Here is a 15,669-nt window from a genome sequence, read left to right as displayed (position 1 = left end):
AGCTGGGGCTGACTCATCGCTGGGGCGCTTGGCCGAGGCAGCGGCCGCATCTCGCGGGAGCTGGCAGAAAGGCTGGGAGACCTGGAGCCGGGACCAGCCCTGAATTCTGGGGGCTCGGTTGCAGGCAGGCTCCACATGAGCTGCGGTGCCCCCCCAGCCCTCTCCTAAGAGGAGCACGGTTGTTTTTTGGGTGGGTGGGAGGTGGCCTGCAGGCATCTTCTCATTCCTGGGCACAGGGGTTGTGTATTTTTGCATTACCTCGAGTACTCAGTCCTGGATGGAGGCATTACAAACCTGCCACTGCATTGTCATCTTTCGCTTTGGGCTTTGTCCTTCGGGGTATTAAGCAGAAGGAGAACAGGAATGCGTCAGGGTGGATTGAAATAAAAAAAACCCACCCTGACTTTTCTCACTCCTGTTGCATGCGTTGGTCCCATGGCTGCTGTTTCCATGGTAAAGCAGCAGGCCTGTAACCCAGCCCGCCCCGTGCTCCTCGGCGTTTGGAGGAGCAAAAATCCTCGGAAATGACAAGAATAATTTAACGAGCCATTAATGAGAGTGGGGGAAAACACCGGAGGAGCTGGAGCAGGGTCGGGGTGGGGGCGAGGGGAGGCAGGGCTGGCTTTTGGCAGCGAGAGGGTCACGTTGGCAGCCTGCTCGCCTTGCCTTCGATGTGTTACGAAGTTTTGGAGGTTGCTTGAAAAGTGTCTGGGGAGCGGTGGCTAGCCAAGCGGGCCGCGGGCCAGCTCGCAGCTAAACATGTTGTTGTGTAAAATTGCAGTCAATTAATTTAAGACCTGCCAATTTCAACTGCAAAGCACTAGGAGGTTCTGTCAAGTTTTCAATGGGATAAAAAAGGGGAAGGGGGGATTAGTTTTCAGCGCTTGGAAGGGCAAATAGTGATCCTCTGCCCAAGCCTGCAAAGCACCTCCTCCTCTTTCTGCTTCTTTTGCTTGCAGTAAACTCAGCTTCCACTGATGTTATAAGTCCTACTGGTGTGTGCTGTCGGGGCTGAGATGGCTGAAGGATGTCAGACAGGGCCTGGCGATCTGCTGATGACCATTTCAGGGCTTGGGGAAGCGCTGGCTGCAGGGGGATGACCACTCCCCTTTGACTTTGCAGTATTCCTCTTCCACAGTCTTGTGGGGAGTATCCCTTCTCTGGCATTCACAAAGTCATCTTTTCCAAACTTACAAGTTTACAGGCCTGCAGATCCTTGGCATGCTGGGCAGTGCACTGGCTGTCTGAAATAGAGGAGGAGCTGGAAGATGCTCAGGGCAGGCCCAAGAGATGCCCTACACCCCCTGCATGCAGCCGTGGAGGTCAGTCCTCACTCACGATGAAGTGCATAGGTTGGTACTCACCATGCAGGAAGACAATCTGCCCCAGAGAGCTGATGGTCAGGTGGGCAGTGTCTGAACCCCAAAAAGGCTTATTCCTCTCATTTCATGGTGACAGTGGGGCAGTGCTGCTCTGCACAGAGCCCTTCCTTCTGGCTGTGCCCTCCTTCCAACTACTCCCCGTGCCTGTTATCCTCTTGTGCTGCAGGATCACAGCACCTCCAGTAAGGGGACCTGGGCTGAAAATCTGGCTGAGGTTTTACTCTCGTTACAGCAACTTTCGTTTGAAAAGTGTTTCCTGTGTTCTGGGGAGTGTGTGTTTGTATGTGCATCTGCAAGCTGGCTTTTTTCCCCCCCTTCTTTGTTATTTTTTTCTTGTTTTACAGCTTAATGAAACTTCTGAGAAAGTGCAGCTGTGCTGTGAGTAAGAGTCATGAGACTGGTGGGGCGAGCCGGCTTTGGCTGTTCCCCTTGGGCTGCTGAGGGTTGAGCTCCTTCTTGGGGCTGCTTGAGCTGGAGACTTAGGCCTCAGCTCTTCCCTGTCCTTCTCCCAGCTTGCTTTTCTAGCCATAAAAACACTAGCTTAAATTTACACACATATATTCATGCATCTTTCCTTTCCATGGTCTCATCCCTGGGCTTTTGCTGTTACCTCTGCCATCATGGCTCTGTGTCCCCAGGACATCCTCTCCAACCACTGTTGCTTTCTACTTTTTCTACTTTTTTCTATTTTGTCAAAGGGTGTAAATCCACTTCTGCCAGACTTCTGGGGCTCAGAACCAGCTGTGTACCCCACCACATCCAGGGGTTTGTGCTTTTCTGAGCAAGGGCTTTGTGCTTTCCTGTGCAAGGCTTTGCTCAGCGCCTGTGTGTGCGATGGAGCTGCTGCACGTCCCTGCAGGGCTGCAGACTGGCTGCTCCTTGTTGCTTGCAGGAGAGGGGATTTGGAGGCAGGTCCCTCTAGAGCCAGCCTCTACTGCTTAGGCACTGCTGTCTGCGGACTTCCCCAGAATATATTAAGCGTAATTTCCTCCTGCTTCGGTGGAAGCTTGTTAATATTTCACTGGGGCACGGGGGCAGACTGCAAAGCCCACGCTTCAAAGGAGGGCAGCTTTCAGCAGCTCTGGGGTTAGCTTTTGGTTTTCCCAGCTCTTGCTATAACTCATTCTGTGTGGTTTTGAAAATAGGTAAAAAACAAAAAACCACCCAGCAGAGGAGAAAGCCCAGGCAAAGCCCACTGGGCCTGCATGTCCATGCCTTGCTGAGCCAGGCTGTGGCTCTACTGTCTGCTCAGCTCCACTCTTCCTGCACTGGCATTTGGGGAAAAAAATTGTGAATTCATGTCTGGATGCTTTGTGAGGCCCCTTGGGTTTGAAATGGCTGGGAGGAACCCAGTGCAGCCTGGCTGTGCCCTACTGCTGCCAGCAGGGCTTGCAGGTGGGCTGAGGTGGGTTCCCCTTCCCAGAGAGTAGAATTTTGGGAATGACTTTTAGGGAATTACTTTTGCCTGATCCTGGACTCCACAAATCGGAGCAGGATTGGCCCACCAGGAGCAATAACAGAAGAATTACTGCATTGCATGGGCGTCTTTATGTGTTTTTTAAACTGTGCCTCCTAATTATAAATAATGGCTGCGATATGAGATATGATTATGATGGATGGTGATTCTGTATTCCGTGTGCATTAGCAGCTTTAACCTTGCCGGGGTAATTATGTCTCATTTCAAATTCTGATACTATTTATTTGAGGTAGGGGACTGGGAATTTAATTTCTACTGCTTTGTCTTTTAGTATTATTATTATTTGAAAAGGATACCTTTGCAAAATTGTTTTTTAATCATTCCCTCCAGTTGGCAGCACCAGTTTATTAATATTTTCAGTGCCCATGTGGGGCTGTTTGGAAATGTTTGTAGAGGTAGATGTTTTGGGGGAATGTGAAGCTGAGGGCTGATGTATGGGAAAGGAGCTATTCCTTCAAGACACCAGTGTGCACCCCGCAGCTTCAGTCCTCGCAGAGCAGCTGCCTTTGGCACTGGCTGCTGCTGCTGACCCATGTGTCTCTGCCAGCCTGGGCTCCCTCCTCACACAAGGTCCTTGGAGGTCCAGGAAGGGCTGAGCCATCGTCCTGCCCACCCCCTCACCATCTTCGTTGGCACGTTTAATTAAAAACCGCATCAACCCGAAGATTGTGCACGTGGTCCTTAATCAGTTTGAAGTCTCTGTGAGAATAAAGTAATTATGCTACTCGTTTGGTTACAGTAATTAAAACTTTAATTAACATCATTTCCCACCCCTTGGCCTCCCTTTACAGATATTCAGGCATGTGATGGGTGTCTGCCAGGGTTGCATCTTGGGATAAAGCTGTTTATCCGGGGGCTGTCTGCCTGTCCCCATCCCCGTTCCCTCCAGCACCAGGCTGGTAAGGTCCACCTGTTCCTGACCCTGACACAGCTCTCTCCAGGCTGCCAACTGCATTCCCATGTGGGAATGCTCCATGGCCAAGGTGCTGGCAGGTCCTGATGGGTAGCAGCTCCGCTTGAGGTCCCCTGGGTGCACTGGGAGTGGTGGGGAGGGTGGTAGGTGTTCCTTAAAGATCTCCTGAGAACTTGGTTTTGAACGTGGCATGTGGTCTGGTCTGGTCCTAGCAAGAGCCGGGCTTTCAGAGAGCAGCCCTGCATTCCCAGGAGGAATTTGTTAAGGAGATAGCCAGGCTCTTCATTTCCCATTGCATGGACCTGCAAGAGCTGAGGTCACAATGATTTGTAGCTGAGTGCTATCACACCTGGAATGCTCAGGGTGGGCTCCAGCCCTTCTGTGCCCCATTTTACCACTCTGGGTGAGCCCTGTGGTCAGTGATGGGCTCTGTGTTGGCCAGCAGGACCCTGTGCTCCCTGAGAGCCTGCAGAAGGGATTGCTGCCTGCAGAAGCAGGGCAGGGAGCTCTGCGTCGGTACCTGAGCTCTTAAATATCTTCAGCAGCATCCTTGGGGAAAGCAATCTCTCTATTTAAATCTTCTCAACCTCTCCTTCGAAATTGCTCCGATGCACAGACTGAAGGGCCTAATTTCCATTCTGGTTTTGAGCAGGGAGCCCACTGCAGACAAGTGGTTTTATTTGCTCTGAGTTCTGCATGGTGGGGAGCCACACCCCCATAGCTCTCCCCTGGCTTTTTGGAGATGTATAGAAGGGTGTGGTGTAGCCAGGGTTGTGGCTCTCTAGGTTGGAAATGCTGTAGGAGGGCCAGAAGTTTAGAGTGTGGGAATGAAATTTTAAAATGTGAACCGAAAGGAAGATCAGGGAATTTAGCATCAAGAGTTCCAGCTGGAGTGAGTGAGAAGGTCTAAGTCTATTGCAAGCAAAATATTTGTAGGCACTCTGGTGTGCTCAGTGCTCAGGCTTAGCTGGCTGTTATCACCAGGATCACTGGCCATGGAATGTTGGAGGATTTCTTCTCTAATCTTGAAGGTGTTTGTGTTTGGAGCAGGGACTGTTTTATGAGGAAAGGCAGGACCTGGAGTTTTGATCGTGGTGTGTTGATAGTGGAGCTGCTGATCAGAAAAAGTGAAAAAAAAAAAAAAGTGTGGCTGTAACTTTCTGTCTTCTCCTGATGACATGGGTTGCATTCCCATGAAGTCCATCACGTAATACATGATTTTGTCATTGAATCTGTAAGAGATTCTGCATGCCCGGGCCTGCTGCCTGTGCTGGCTCTTAATATTTAATGCTACTGCGCCCTGTGATATTTAGACCCTGATTGTTTATTGCTTATCAGCTTCTCCTGGGCAGTCTGGTGTGATTTGTCTGTGGAGATAAAACACCAGGACAGCCCAGAGATGCAGTAAAAAGAGGACTGATGGGTGGGAAGGGATCAAAGCTGGTGTTAAATGGGCGAAGCTGAACCCCCCATGCCATCGGTGTTGTCCTTCTCCCTGTGTGGAGGTGAATGAGCAGTGGATTTTGTTCTGTTACAACCACCTTGCTGCTGGAAATGGCTTTTGGCTGTCATGGAAACAGTGGCTGGTGCACTTATGTGGTTGGAGCTGAATGAGCAGGGGGCTGAGATGGGGCTGCAGAAGGCATTGGAGTCTGATGGATGCGTAAATCCAGACATGAGCCATTGTGCCCTGCACAGGCAGCCCCACTGAAACGGGCTTGACTGGTGCTGAATCTGTATGTGGGGCTGCTGGGGTGGGCACTGGGGTGGGAAGGGACCTGACCAGGGGGAGTACCCTGAAACAGATCCTGCCTTGGGGTATGTCCCCCCACAGCCTCTGCTCTGTGGACTTTTCCTGCCACTGGCTCTTCTGCAAGGCCAACAGCCCCTGCCTAATCCTCAGGCAGCTCCTCTCTCACTGCTGTGTTGTTTAGGGACCAGGAAGGAAACAGCTATTTTCCTGGAGCCGAGAGGGGAGGAGGGATCCAGCTGATCTCCAGCTGTGCTGCAGCCCTGGGAGCTCATACTTCCTCCCTGACATGTCTCTGGTGAAGGCCTGCTACCCGCTCCCTGCCTTTTTTCTCTGGAAATGGGGCGGTCCCTATTCATGTTCTCAGGCAGCAAGGCTTTGAGCCCCTGGCCATAGGCAGAGACTTTGCCTGATCATTGCTTAATGTCCCAAGTGGGCAGGAGGGTGAGGGTGGTGGGACAAGCCTTTGGCATTCATGTTGGGGTTATCTTGGTCTGGTTGCATACCTGGGCAGAAGCTGAGGGAAGCTCAGGAAAGAAGGTTTATGCTGCCCTGTTGAGCTGAGCAGCATTATTAAGAGGTAAATAAGTGGTGCTTTGGATTTGCAGAATAAATAGCAATTTCTAAGCTGTGGAGAGGCTGGGGATGGTGGCTCTGGGTCTGCTCTGCTTGCTGTGATGGGCTGTGTGTCAGGGGGCACCAGCAGCCAAGGGTTTGGGCTGGTCCCCATGTGATCTCTTTGGAGGAGCCAGTGCCTTGGCAGTGGAAGAGATGGCTTTTGTCTTGAAAACTCAGTATTGAGTCCTTCCGGTGAGAGCTTTCTCTCCAGGGCCTCTCTCTAAGGTTTAGGTATTAACTTGCCCCAGGCTGGTCACGTGCAGTCTGAGTCCTGTGGGAGCTGGGAGGGTGACACATTGCCATGGCTTCATTCATGCCTTTCATGCCTGGGGCCTGCTGGGACTCTTGGGATGCCTACAGTAATTAATGAACAGGAGAAAAAATAATCCAGTATTTCTGTGATGTGCTCTGCCCTTCACTGCTGTCACCCAGGGCTTTATTTTTACATGGAGAAGAGCAGTGGGATGCAGAGAGGAGATCCCTGTCGCATTTTTCTTTGTGCTCTTACCTTCCATTTTGCAAGGCTAAAATTCCTTCTCCATCTGTTCCTGGGCTTTCCTACCTCCACAGCTCCCTCCTTTCTTCCCAAGGCTTGAGAAAAAGCAGGATTGTCTTGCCTGCCTGTGTTTCTCTCCCTTGAGAGGAACATTTCTGTGGTGGGATATGGTGCTGGGGTTTCACTGGATATTTATGCTGGAATGGGCACAGGCACTGTGTGGCTGGAGGCATAGTTTTGAGATGCTCTGTCGCTCCCTCCCCAGGGAACTGATCCCCTGGCAGCTGCCGTGCTGCCCCCAGGGAGAGCCTGGAATTCCTGTCAGTTCTGTTTAGCTTTGGAGGCAGAGCCCCTGTGTGGCACCCAGATCGTGCAGGGCTGGTGGCTGCGCGCACGCTCTGTGCAGGGGTTAAGTTGCATCACTGTTGCTTGGCTGAGGGTCAGCAAAGACCAAGGACTGCCACCTTGCCAGGTCATAGCATCACATGGAGGGTCCCTGGGGTCCCCCATCCCCCTTCCCGTGTGCCACTCAGCAGCTGCCAGCACCTCCTGCCTGGTCCCTGGCAGCCCCAGGGCAGCGCCTGCCCATTGATTTGCTTGTTGGGGGCCCCCTCTGATGGCCTCAGCCCTGAGCAATGCTGATTGGGAAATAATTGCAATAATAATAGAGATATTTTGCTCCTGAGTGACTAGACGATATGAACTGGGCTCTGAGCCAAGAGGGTTTTGAAGGGCAAAGCTGAGAAATCAATGGCTCAAGACTGATGGAGCTGCTGTGGGGCTGGGGGCTGGCAGGGACGGGGATGGGACCTGGGGCTTTATTCAGGATGGAAGTGGGGCAACTGCCTTAACTCATCCCACACTGTGTGTGGCTCCCAGTGAGGGGGAGTGCCTGTAATTCCTCCTACCACTTCATTGTATCCATCAGTCCCTCCTGCACCTGGATTTGACTCTGCCAAAGGCGCTTCTCCTGTGCATTACCCTGGCACTTGCTCCCTCCTTCCAGCAGTTCAGTTTTTGTACTGAAAGATGGAAAGGATTTTTCTGACAGTGTCTTAATTCTGTCAAAATTGCTGGAACAGTGTGCTGGGCTGTATTTCCCATCCTGCTGATGGAGCAATGCTGGCAGTCCTGGTCAGGAGGGATTTTGGGGAGGTTTGCAGATGGTGAGCACGGAGCTGGCCAGTCCTATGCTGTACCATGTGGGGTGGTGCTGGTGTAACTGGCTCAGCTGAGCCCACTTAGCATAGTGGAGCACCACTTGTGTGGGTGGCTGAACAAGAGGAAAAGATGGAAATGAGTTTAAATGAAAGAAAAAGGCGGTTGAGAAGTTTTGGGGAAGATGTTGCTGTGTTTTGGGGGGTCTGCTGGGCAGGGTTGCTGCCCTGCGTCTTCCTCTCTCTCTTCTCTTTCCTGTGGCAAACCACGGTGCCTTCACCCAGTTCCCACCCCTCCTCCCCGGAGAGGTGCAGTGAGTGTGTCTGTGCTCAGCCCACATGGCTGAGCTCAGGATCCTGCCTGGGGATGGCACACTGGCAGTAACACGAGCTCCAAAACCAGCTGGGTGAACCTGTGCCACATCTGCCAGTGTTGGTGAGGTGCTGGATCTGTTGCTGAGCATTTGAACATTGATTTAGATGAAATAGCTCCTCATTTTTTGCTTTATTGTACCAATATGATTAAAGTTCCAATATTCTCCAACTCAGGATGATGTTGGGCCCAGGATAAAAGCCTGGCTTGTACCCATCTTTATCAAGTGAATGGGTTTCACTGAATGGAATCGAGCAGCTTACCTTGCTCCTGGGCAGGTTAGTGATGAGGCAGGAGCATCCCAGCCCTGTGTGAGTGCCCAGTGACACCTTCTCCTGCAGAGGAGGCCGGGAGGACAGGACCCAGCTCTGCCGGGTTTGAGCAGCCCGCAGCTGCCTGCCTGTCTGGCGGGAGGCGTGTGTCTGATCCTGGTGCATTCCTGTGCAGGCAGCTGGCGGCATGGCAGGGAGTGTGGCTGGGGGAGCAGTGGGAGCTGGGGTAGCGGCTGCCAGCCTGCCCTGCATAGCTGGGATGTTTCTGCGGGGCCCATCCTGTCACCAGCCCCTGCGAGATGCATCCCCACGGCCTTGCCCGCAGCCCTGCTGCCGGCTGTCCGTACCCTTCCGCTGGGTGCCCGGCTCCTGCCCCGTGGCACAGAGCAGCCGTAGGGTGAGGCTGAGGCACTCCTGGTGGCAATTTCCTGGTTATCTGAGCAAAGCCAGAGGCAAACCCTCACCACCCTGGACACCAAAGTTTGGTAACCTGCAATACAGCGGGAGGGAGCAGGAGCCACTGCCTTCTCCTCCCTGCTGTTGACCCCCAGCATGCCAGTGCCCTCCTCTCCAGCAGTACCCAGCTCCCAGGGCTGTGCCCATGGGACAGATGATACCACAGCCCTGCAGCTGCTCCTGCCCCTGCCTTTCACTGCATCTTTCTGGGTGAAGAGGAGTGTGTGTCTCCTTGGAGCAGCTGATCCAAGAATTTAATTTAAACCCTTTCCCTTCCTTTGGAAACTGGAGAGGGGCGTGTGCATGGCAGCTGCTGGTCCTGGGGAAAGGCATGTGGAGGGGCAGCCGGTGTCCCTGTCCCCACATTGTCTTATTGCCTTGGGGTGACCCCAGGCCATGTGCCAGGAGGGGCTGTGCAGGCTGACCCCCCCAAGGTGATCCCTTTCCCCACGAGCATGGACATGGGATGTGCCTTTTCTAGCTTTTTGTAGGCTTGTCAGCGTGGTGTTGTGTGATACTCTACAGCAGCTGTCACCTCTGCCCTGGAGTGGCCAGGCTGCACAGGCCCTCTGTTGCCTCTGGGAGGTGGCCCCATGGCCTGGGGGGCAGCTCTGCCAGGACCCACTCCTCTTCTGGTTATGTTTGGCCTGTCCTATGCCTTTTGGGTGGATGGTGCCAAAATCAAAGCAGAATGCTGGGGGTGTTTGCACGGCCCTGCTCTCTGGGAAGGGACATGTGTGCCTGCTGATTTGGGTGCAGGAGCCTGAGGCTTCCATGGTGCCTGAGCTGTGAGCACCAATGGCCTGGGGAGGGGAAGGTTTCACTTCTGGGGCTGGACTCTGCCCTCCACCCATGACAAAGCATCTTCCTCCTCCCAACTCAGGGATGTGCTACAGAGCTGCTCACCGGTAAGATGACAGGGCAGGAGGGGGCCAGGACATGGGCACTGGTAGGGCAGGGACCTCTTTCCAGCATCCTCTCCTCACAGCCTCGTCTTTTCCCCGCCTGTTTAATCTCTGTCCCCGGTGGAGATCCTTGGGGCTGGGGAACTCTCTGCTTCCCTCAGCGTGTGTTGAGAGGGAAGAGGGGAGGCTTTGAAATGCACTCCCATAAATAAGCCTTTCTTTCGCGTTGCCCGTCAGCACCGTGCGAGCCCTGTGGAACTGGAAAGGGTCCCGTGAAAAGGCTGCAGAGTGTGTTTCAGACAGATAAGTCCCTGCCTTTGAAGTGTGGCAGGCGGGCAAAAGCGCCCTCCTCTTGTAGCTGCTGCCAGCCGCTGCGAATTAATCACAGCCCTGCACAGATAAGAGTACAAAGCCTGGCTGAGCACTTCTCCTGCCCGGAGGAGGGGTCTGCGGGGGACCGCTTGGGACCCAGGATGGAGGCTTGAGAGCCTGGAGGTGGGGAGAGGCCAGGCTGGGGTGGGAGGGCCTGTGGGAGGACTGGCTGTGGGGCAGTGAAGAGTCCCCTCTTCCTGGTGGTGGGCTTAGGGGTGTCCCCTGGGAGATTGGGTCTCTTGGGGACCTTCTCTGTGAGCCCCCTAAGATGTGGTTTTGGTCCTGAGAGGAGCCAGTGGCCCACCCAACCACCTCCCAGACCCCGCACAGACCTCTGCTGGCACGTGTTAAATCCAAAAGCAGCCTTGGCATGTCTGCAGCTGCCTTCCCTCTCCGGCTGTGCTTCCTCCCTCCCCACCTGGTGTCCCTGGCCCAGGCTGAGCTGTAAAGCGCTGTCCTCCAGTGCCGTCCTCCTCTGGACCTGCTGCCAGCACTGGGTGGGCGCCAGGTCATGGCTGCTGCCCTGCATTCCTCTCATTGCCTGTCTTTCCAGAAGCTGGCTCTGGGGAGATGCTCCTTTCTGCCTCGTGCCCATTGCTGATGCTGTAAGGATGTTGGGAGATTTTCCTGCTGGTGATTTGCTGATCAGCCGTGGTTAAGCCAGTGGGGAGGTGCCCCATCACCTGGACAAGCCTGAAGGGCACTTTGCCCAGGGGAGAAACGTGCTGCCGTGGAAAGAGCTGTTCATTAGCAAGGCAATGTGCTCGCCTTCTCCAAAGCCTTGTCTGGGATGGCAACTCCTTTCTCCAGCCAAGACAAAGCCATCCCCAGGAACCGTCTCTGGGTCTCTTGGGAAAGGACTTTGCATATGCCCAGCTGGGGTGTGCAGTGTGCAGTCACTCATTACACCAGGGTCCCCAGGGGTTGGAGCATTGCACCCCATCCTTTCCCTCATCCTTCCTTTGCCAGGGTTCTCAGCTTCTGGGGGTGCAGGTCTTAAACCCTTCCCTCTTCAGAGTGAAGGGGTGCTGTGTGCTGGCCACCCAGCTGGGGCGTGCTCCTTGTTTGAGTGGGGCGGCTGTGCACAGGGGCTTCTGGCAGAGCAGCCCCTGGACTTGCTTTGAGATGATTCACCCAAGCAGGGAGTTTATAATTTCATGCTTCTGGTCTTCCCCATGTACTTAACAAGGCAGCAGCCCTTCAAGCCGACCCTCACTCCTGCTCCTGTGCCTCAGTATAGCCCCAGGAGCTGGTTGCCCCTTGGGGTTCCTGCAGCTCCTGGGAGGAGGCAGCACTGCTGAGCTGCTGCCTGAAGCCAGCCTGAGGCAGGCAGGAGCGAGGGCAGGAATCCTGAGCAAGAAATTAGTGTGAGTAATTATTAGTATTGGGTAATTATATCAGCATCAGGATGAGGAGAAAGGTTAATATATATATTTATTTATTTATTTATGGTAAATGTCTTTTCCCCTGGGCGGGAAGGCAGGCAGGGTGGGCAGGAAGGAGTGTGTTTCTGAGGGGGTCTGCTCTGATTAAACTGCATCCTCTCCCCCTTTCCCTGCTCCCATCTACCCTGTGGGTGCAGGGAGGAGGAGGAAAGTGGTCCCTTCCAGTGTCTGTAAGAGATGGGAGGCTCCTTGTGCATTCCTCGTGCATTCCTTGTGCTGCTGCACTATATTCCAAACAGCCCATCCTCATTCTTCTAGCCAGGATGGGTAGGTTCATACTGGGCTAATCCTGCTGGGAAGGCCCTGATGCTGTGTTCCCACCTCTGTCTGCACAGAGTCCTGCTTGGTGTGGGGGCAGTCTGGGGTCTATCTGCTGGCACAGGTTGCTCATGGAAGTTGTGGATGCCCCATCCCCAGGAGTGTTCAAGCCAGGTTGGATGGGGCTTTGAGCAACCTGGTATAATAGAACCAGGGAGTTGGAACAGAGGTGTTAGAACTAGATGATCTATAAGCTTCCTTCCACCCAAACCTTCCTGTGATTCTGTGGTCTCCTCATGCTGGAGAGGAGGGTTAGGATGCATTTTCCTACCATGACCTAACTCAAAATCTCCCTCTTTGGCCAGCCAGAAAACAACTTGATTACCAAGTCTTCCAAATTTCATTTTCCTGAATCCCAAACACACCTACAGATTATCCTTAACAGGGAGAGAGGTGCTAGAGAGAAGGGTTCCCGTGTATGCGTGGCCCCACCAGAACATCCTGACGTGTGTCAGGCTGGGTTCCAGCCCTGTTTGACTACTGAGAGTATTTTTAGGTTCTTCCTGGAGCCTCAAATTAACTGGAAGTGCTTCACGTCTGTTGTTTTTTTAATATATCTCTTTCTCTTTCCCAGCACTGCACAGTGCAATAATGTAATGGGGAAATTACCCCGCTAGTTAAAAATTACTGCCAGCGCGACATCCAGCCATAGATCTATTTTAGAACCAGGGTAAAACTGTATCGATTATTCTGTGCCGCAACTGTGGCCCATAAAAGGATTGGAAAGGTGCGTTTGTCACTTTGCCATAGTGAAGTGGGGAGATGGTGCCTTGCTGGGGAGTGGAAGGGGTGCTCCCCTTACCCTCCTCCAGAGAGCTGGCTTGGGCAGGACTTTTTAGGGGAGAAGCTGAGAGCTGGAAGGGGAGCAACTTGCGAGGAGATGTGGGGAGGCACGGTTGTGCTCTGGGGGTGATGCTGGGTACCAGCGTGCAAAGGACACTTCAGGGCAGGGGTGCCACGTGGCCCTGTACTACAGGGGTCTGGGGCTTGATCTCCTCTGATGTTTGGAGTAGGAACAAACATGGTCCTGGACCTGGCAGATACCCTGGGCAGAGGCTTTAGCACCTCTGGGCTCCCCAGCCTGCAGTGGTACCAAGTGTGGGCTGATGGGGAGCAGAGACTGTGTAGGGGTCTAGCAAAGGATGCTGAGAAGCTGGGTGAATACCAGGACCATTTTGGGTTATGGTGAAGGCTCTTCAGTCCTGTGGAAGGAGGTACAGGGGGTGTTTGGCTGTCCCATGAGCTCCCAAGAGTTAGCCTGGTTCTGCAAGCCCAGTTGTCACATCCCTGGGGAGAGGGTGGCCCCTTTGCTCACTGCTATGCAGGACTCATCTCTCTCTGGTTGCTCAGGGGTCTCTTTCTTAATTAAATACATTTGTTTTGTAAAACTGCCTAAAAATAATCCGGGGCTGGTGCATGCAGGAGGCTGGCAGTGAATCAAAGGCGCCGCTCTAATTAAACGGGCCCCAGTTTGTTTGTGAGCCGCATACATTTCCATGCTAATCAGCTGCACACCGGGATCCTGCTTTCCCGGCCTGTATCCTCCTGATTGGGAACTGTGCAAACGCCGGTGGCAATTTACTGCAGGAGGGGGTGAGGTGTCTGGGATGCTGGGGCTGCTGTGGGGGCACAAGGGGTGGTCGTGGCTGTGCTGGGCTGTGGGAGTGATGCTCAGGGCAGGGCTGTGGGATGCATTTGGGGGGTGCTTCTAAGCAGCCAGTTTGCCCCTCTGCTGTGGGGGGATCCTGAGTCCTGCAGATGGGGATGCTGGACCAGGTCCCTGTGTGTGCCAGCACCAGCGCGGAAATGATCCCAGGCAGAGTTTGCTCCATCTTGCTGGGCACGATGCATCGCTGCCTACTGCTGGGATTTTTGCAGAATGTACTGCTGGTGTGGCTCCCACCCCACCCCACCCCACAGGAGCAGCCCAGACTCTCTGAGCGATTTCTCTGGCACTGCCTCCCTTGAGGCTGTCTCAAGGTCAGCCCCCAGGGTCAGCCTGAATCTGGGGGTATCACAAGTGATGGTATGAGCAGGAAGTACCTCTGGCTCGTGGAGGTGCCAGTCAGGTTATGCCAAGTTTAGCCCTGTGTGGTGTGTGCCTCCAGCTCCACGGTGCCTCCTGATGTGATGATGGCCGGGCCAGGCAGGAACCAGTGTGCTTAGGAAGAGCTTTAACGTAATTGTGAGCCATAAGGAGATTAAAGTCTTCGTCATGTTCCTGCTCAGGGAACAAAGGCGCTTTCTGAACCTCTGTTGACCTCCAACTTCCTCGAGACCCTCTTGACTTCCCCGGTCATGAGTCCAAGTGTTTCCTCTGATGGATGGGCTGATGGGAGCCGTGCCTGCGTGCGCCGCAGCATCCTGCCTGGCAGGGCTTGGAGCGGGGCGATGTGCGAGCTGCTCTCGGCACCGCTGGGGCAAGATGGGGTTTGATGCCTTACTGCAAGCTGGGGGCTCATCTGCTCCATGCTATGAGTTGGAGGGGCTTTGGGGCTGAGCAGCAGCACATAGTGGGGTGCAGTGTGAGAACCAGGGATGTGTCCTCCCTCCCTGGAGAGAGACGAATGCCATCAGCATGAATGTGGTGCAAATGCACCAGGCAAATGTAGTAAAGGGAAGGAGGCATTGCAGTTTGGTCTTCTGGAAAGGGTTGGGATGCTTGCAGAGCAGCTGGTGCTTTGCTGTGCTGCAGGGGCTGTGGAGTCACCACATGGGTGTGCGATGGAGGCTGGTGTCCCTGATGGGGCGCATTCTGTATCCCACATCCTGGGTGGGGGTTGAGGTGTGTGAGGGATCATACTCATCCCCCTTGCTCTCCCCACAGATCCTGGTGGACTTGCCAGCCGAGAGGAGGCACCAAGCTCTGCAGTACGAGAATGTTGTGGCCCACGAAGGCAGCTCCATCCTGCGAGACCTGGTGCTGAGCCCTGACCGTCAGCACATCTATGCCATGACTGAGAAACAGGTAAGGGGGAGGGCTCAGCAGCCTTCTGCTCTCCTGACTTGGCAGCCTGCATTGCAGCCCCAGCTGTAGTTCCATGTGCTGGGAAGCCTTTTGGGCTGCTCCCTAGTGGGGTCTGCCCTTTGCTTCCTGGGACTGGAGCTGCCTAGGGACCCTGGGGCAGCTCCTCCCTGCTCCTCCCTGCAGAAACACTGTCCTGAGGCTTTAATTGTTAGCAGCAGCTGCTTGAAATTCCCGTGGTCCCTGGGGACCAAGGGCTTCCTGACCCTGCCTTGCTGTGAATGGCTGGCCATAAACCTCCTCCCTGTTTTGGCTGTCCCCTCCTGAGCAAGGGTTTTGCAGGTCAGCAGGAGCTCCTTGCTCTGAACAACTTTTTGTCCTCTGGAGCAGTTGCTTTTGCATGACAGGGCAGAGGGGACATAGGGCTGATGCAACCCCAGGCTCCTGGTGTGCACCTCTTGAACCCTGCCTCTGCTTGTGCTGAGCTAATGGGAGGTACAGACCCAGTCTGGATCTGGTGCTGTCACCCTGGCAGTGTGGTCTGGGCTCGTGATAAGAGGTTTTGGTTGTCTTAGTGAGCATTTGCTTGATTTGTGACCTGTGGGAGGGCTGCTGGTGTGAGTTCATCCATCCATGGGCTGAATTGGAGGGAGTGAAGCGGGTTCCTGTCACAGTGGTGACGCTTTCTGGATCTGGTGTCAGTACACCATGCCAGGGTGGCCGTGCTGGGACATGGCGTGCCTGTGTCTCGCAGCACCTCTGCTCCTCTG

The 15,669-nt window shown here is 54.1% G+C and overlaps 1 protein-coding gene across 1 annotated transcript in view; it reads left to right on the top strand.

The window, feature by feature from the left end:
- Nucleotides 1-15,669, top strand: part of PLXNA1 (plexin A1) — a 116,341-nt gene that overhangs the window by 35,200 nt on the left and 65,472 nt on the right. Inside the window, exon 4 of the mRNA XM_042016856.1 lies at nt 14,762-14,902. Coding sequence (XP_041872790.1) covers nt 14,762-14,902 — 141 coding nt within the window. The remainder of the gene's footprint in view (nt 1-14,761; nt 14,903-15,669) is intronic.

Source organism: Corvus kubaryi, unplaced genomic scaffold, assembly GCF_017639235.1.
Source record: "Corvus kubaryi isolate FWS band 111438036 unplaced genomic scaffold, C.kubaryi_AGA036_p1.0 136, whole genome shotgun sequence".
Lineage (NCBI taxonomy): Eukaryota > Metazoa > Chordata > Aves > Passeriformes > Corvidae > Corvus > Corvus kubaryi.
Note: the sequence above shows the minus strand (reverse complement) of the source record. Positions and strands in the feature narration are given on the sequence as shown.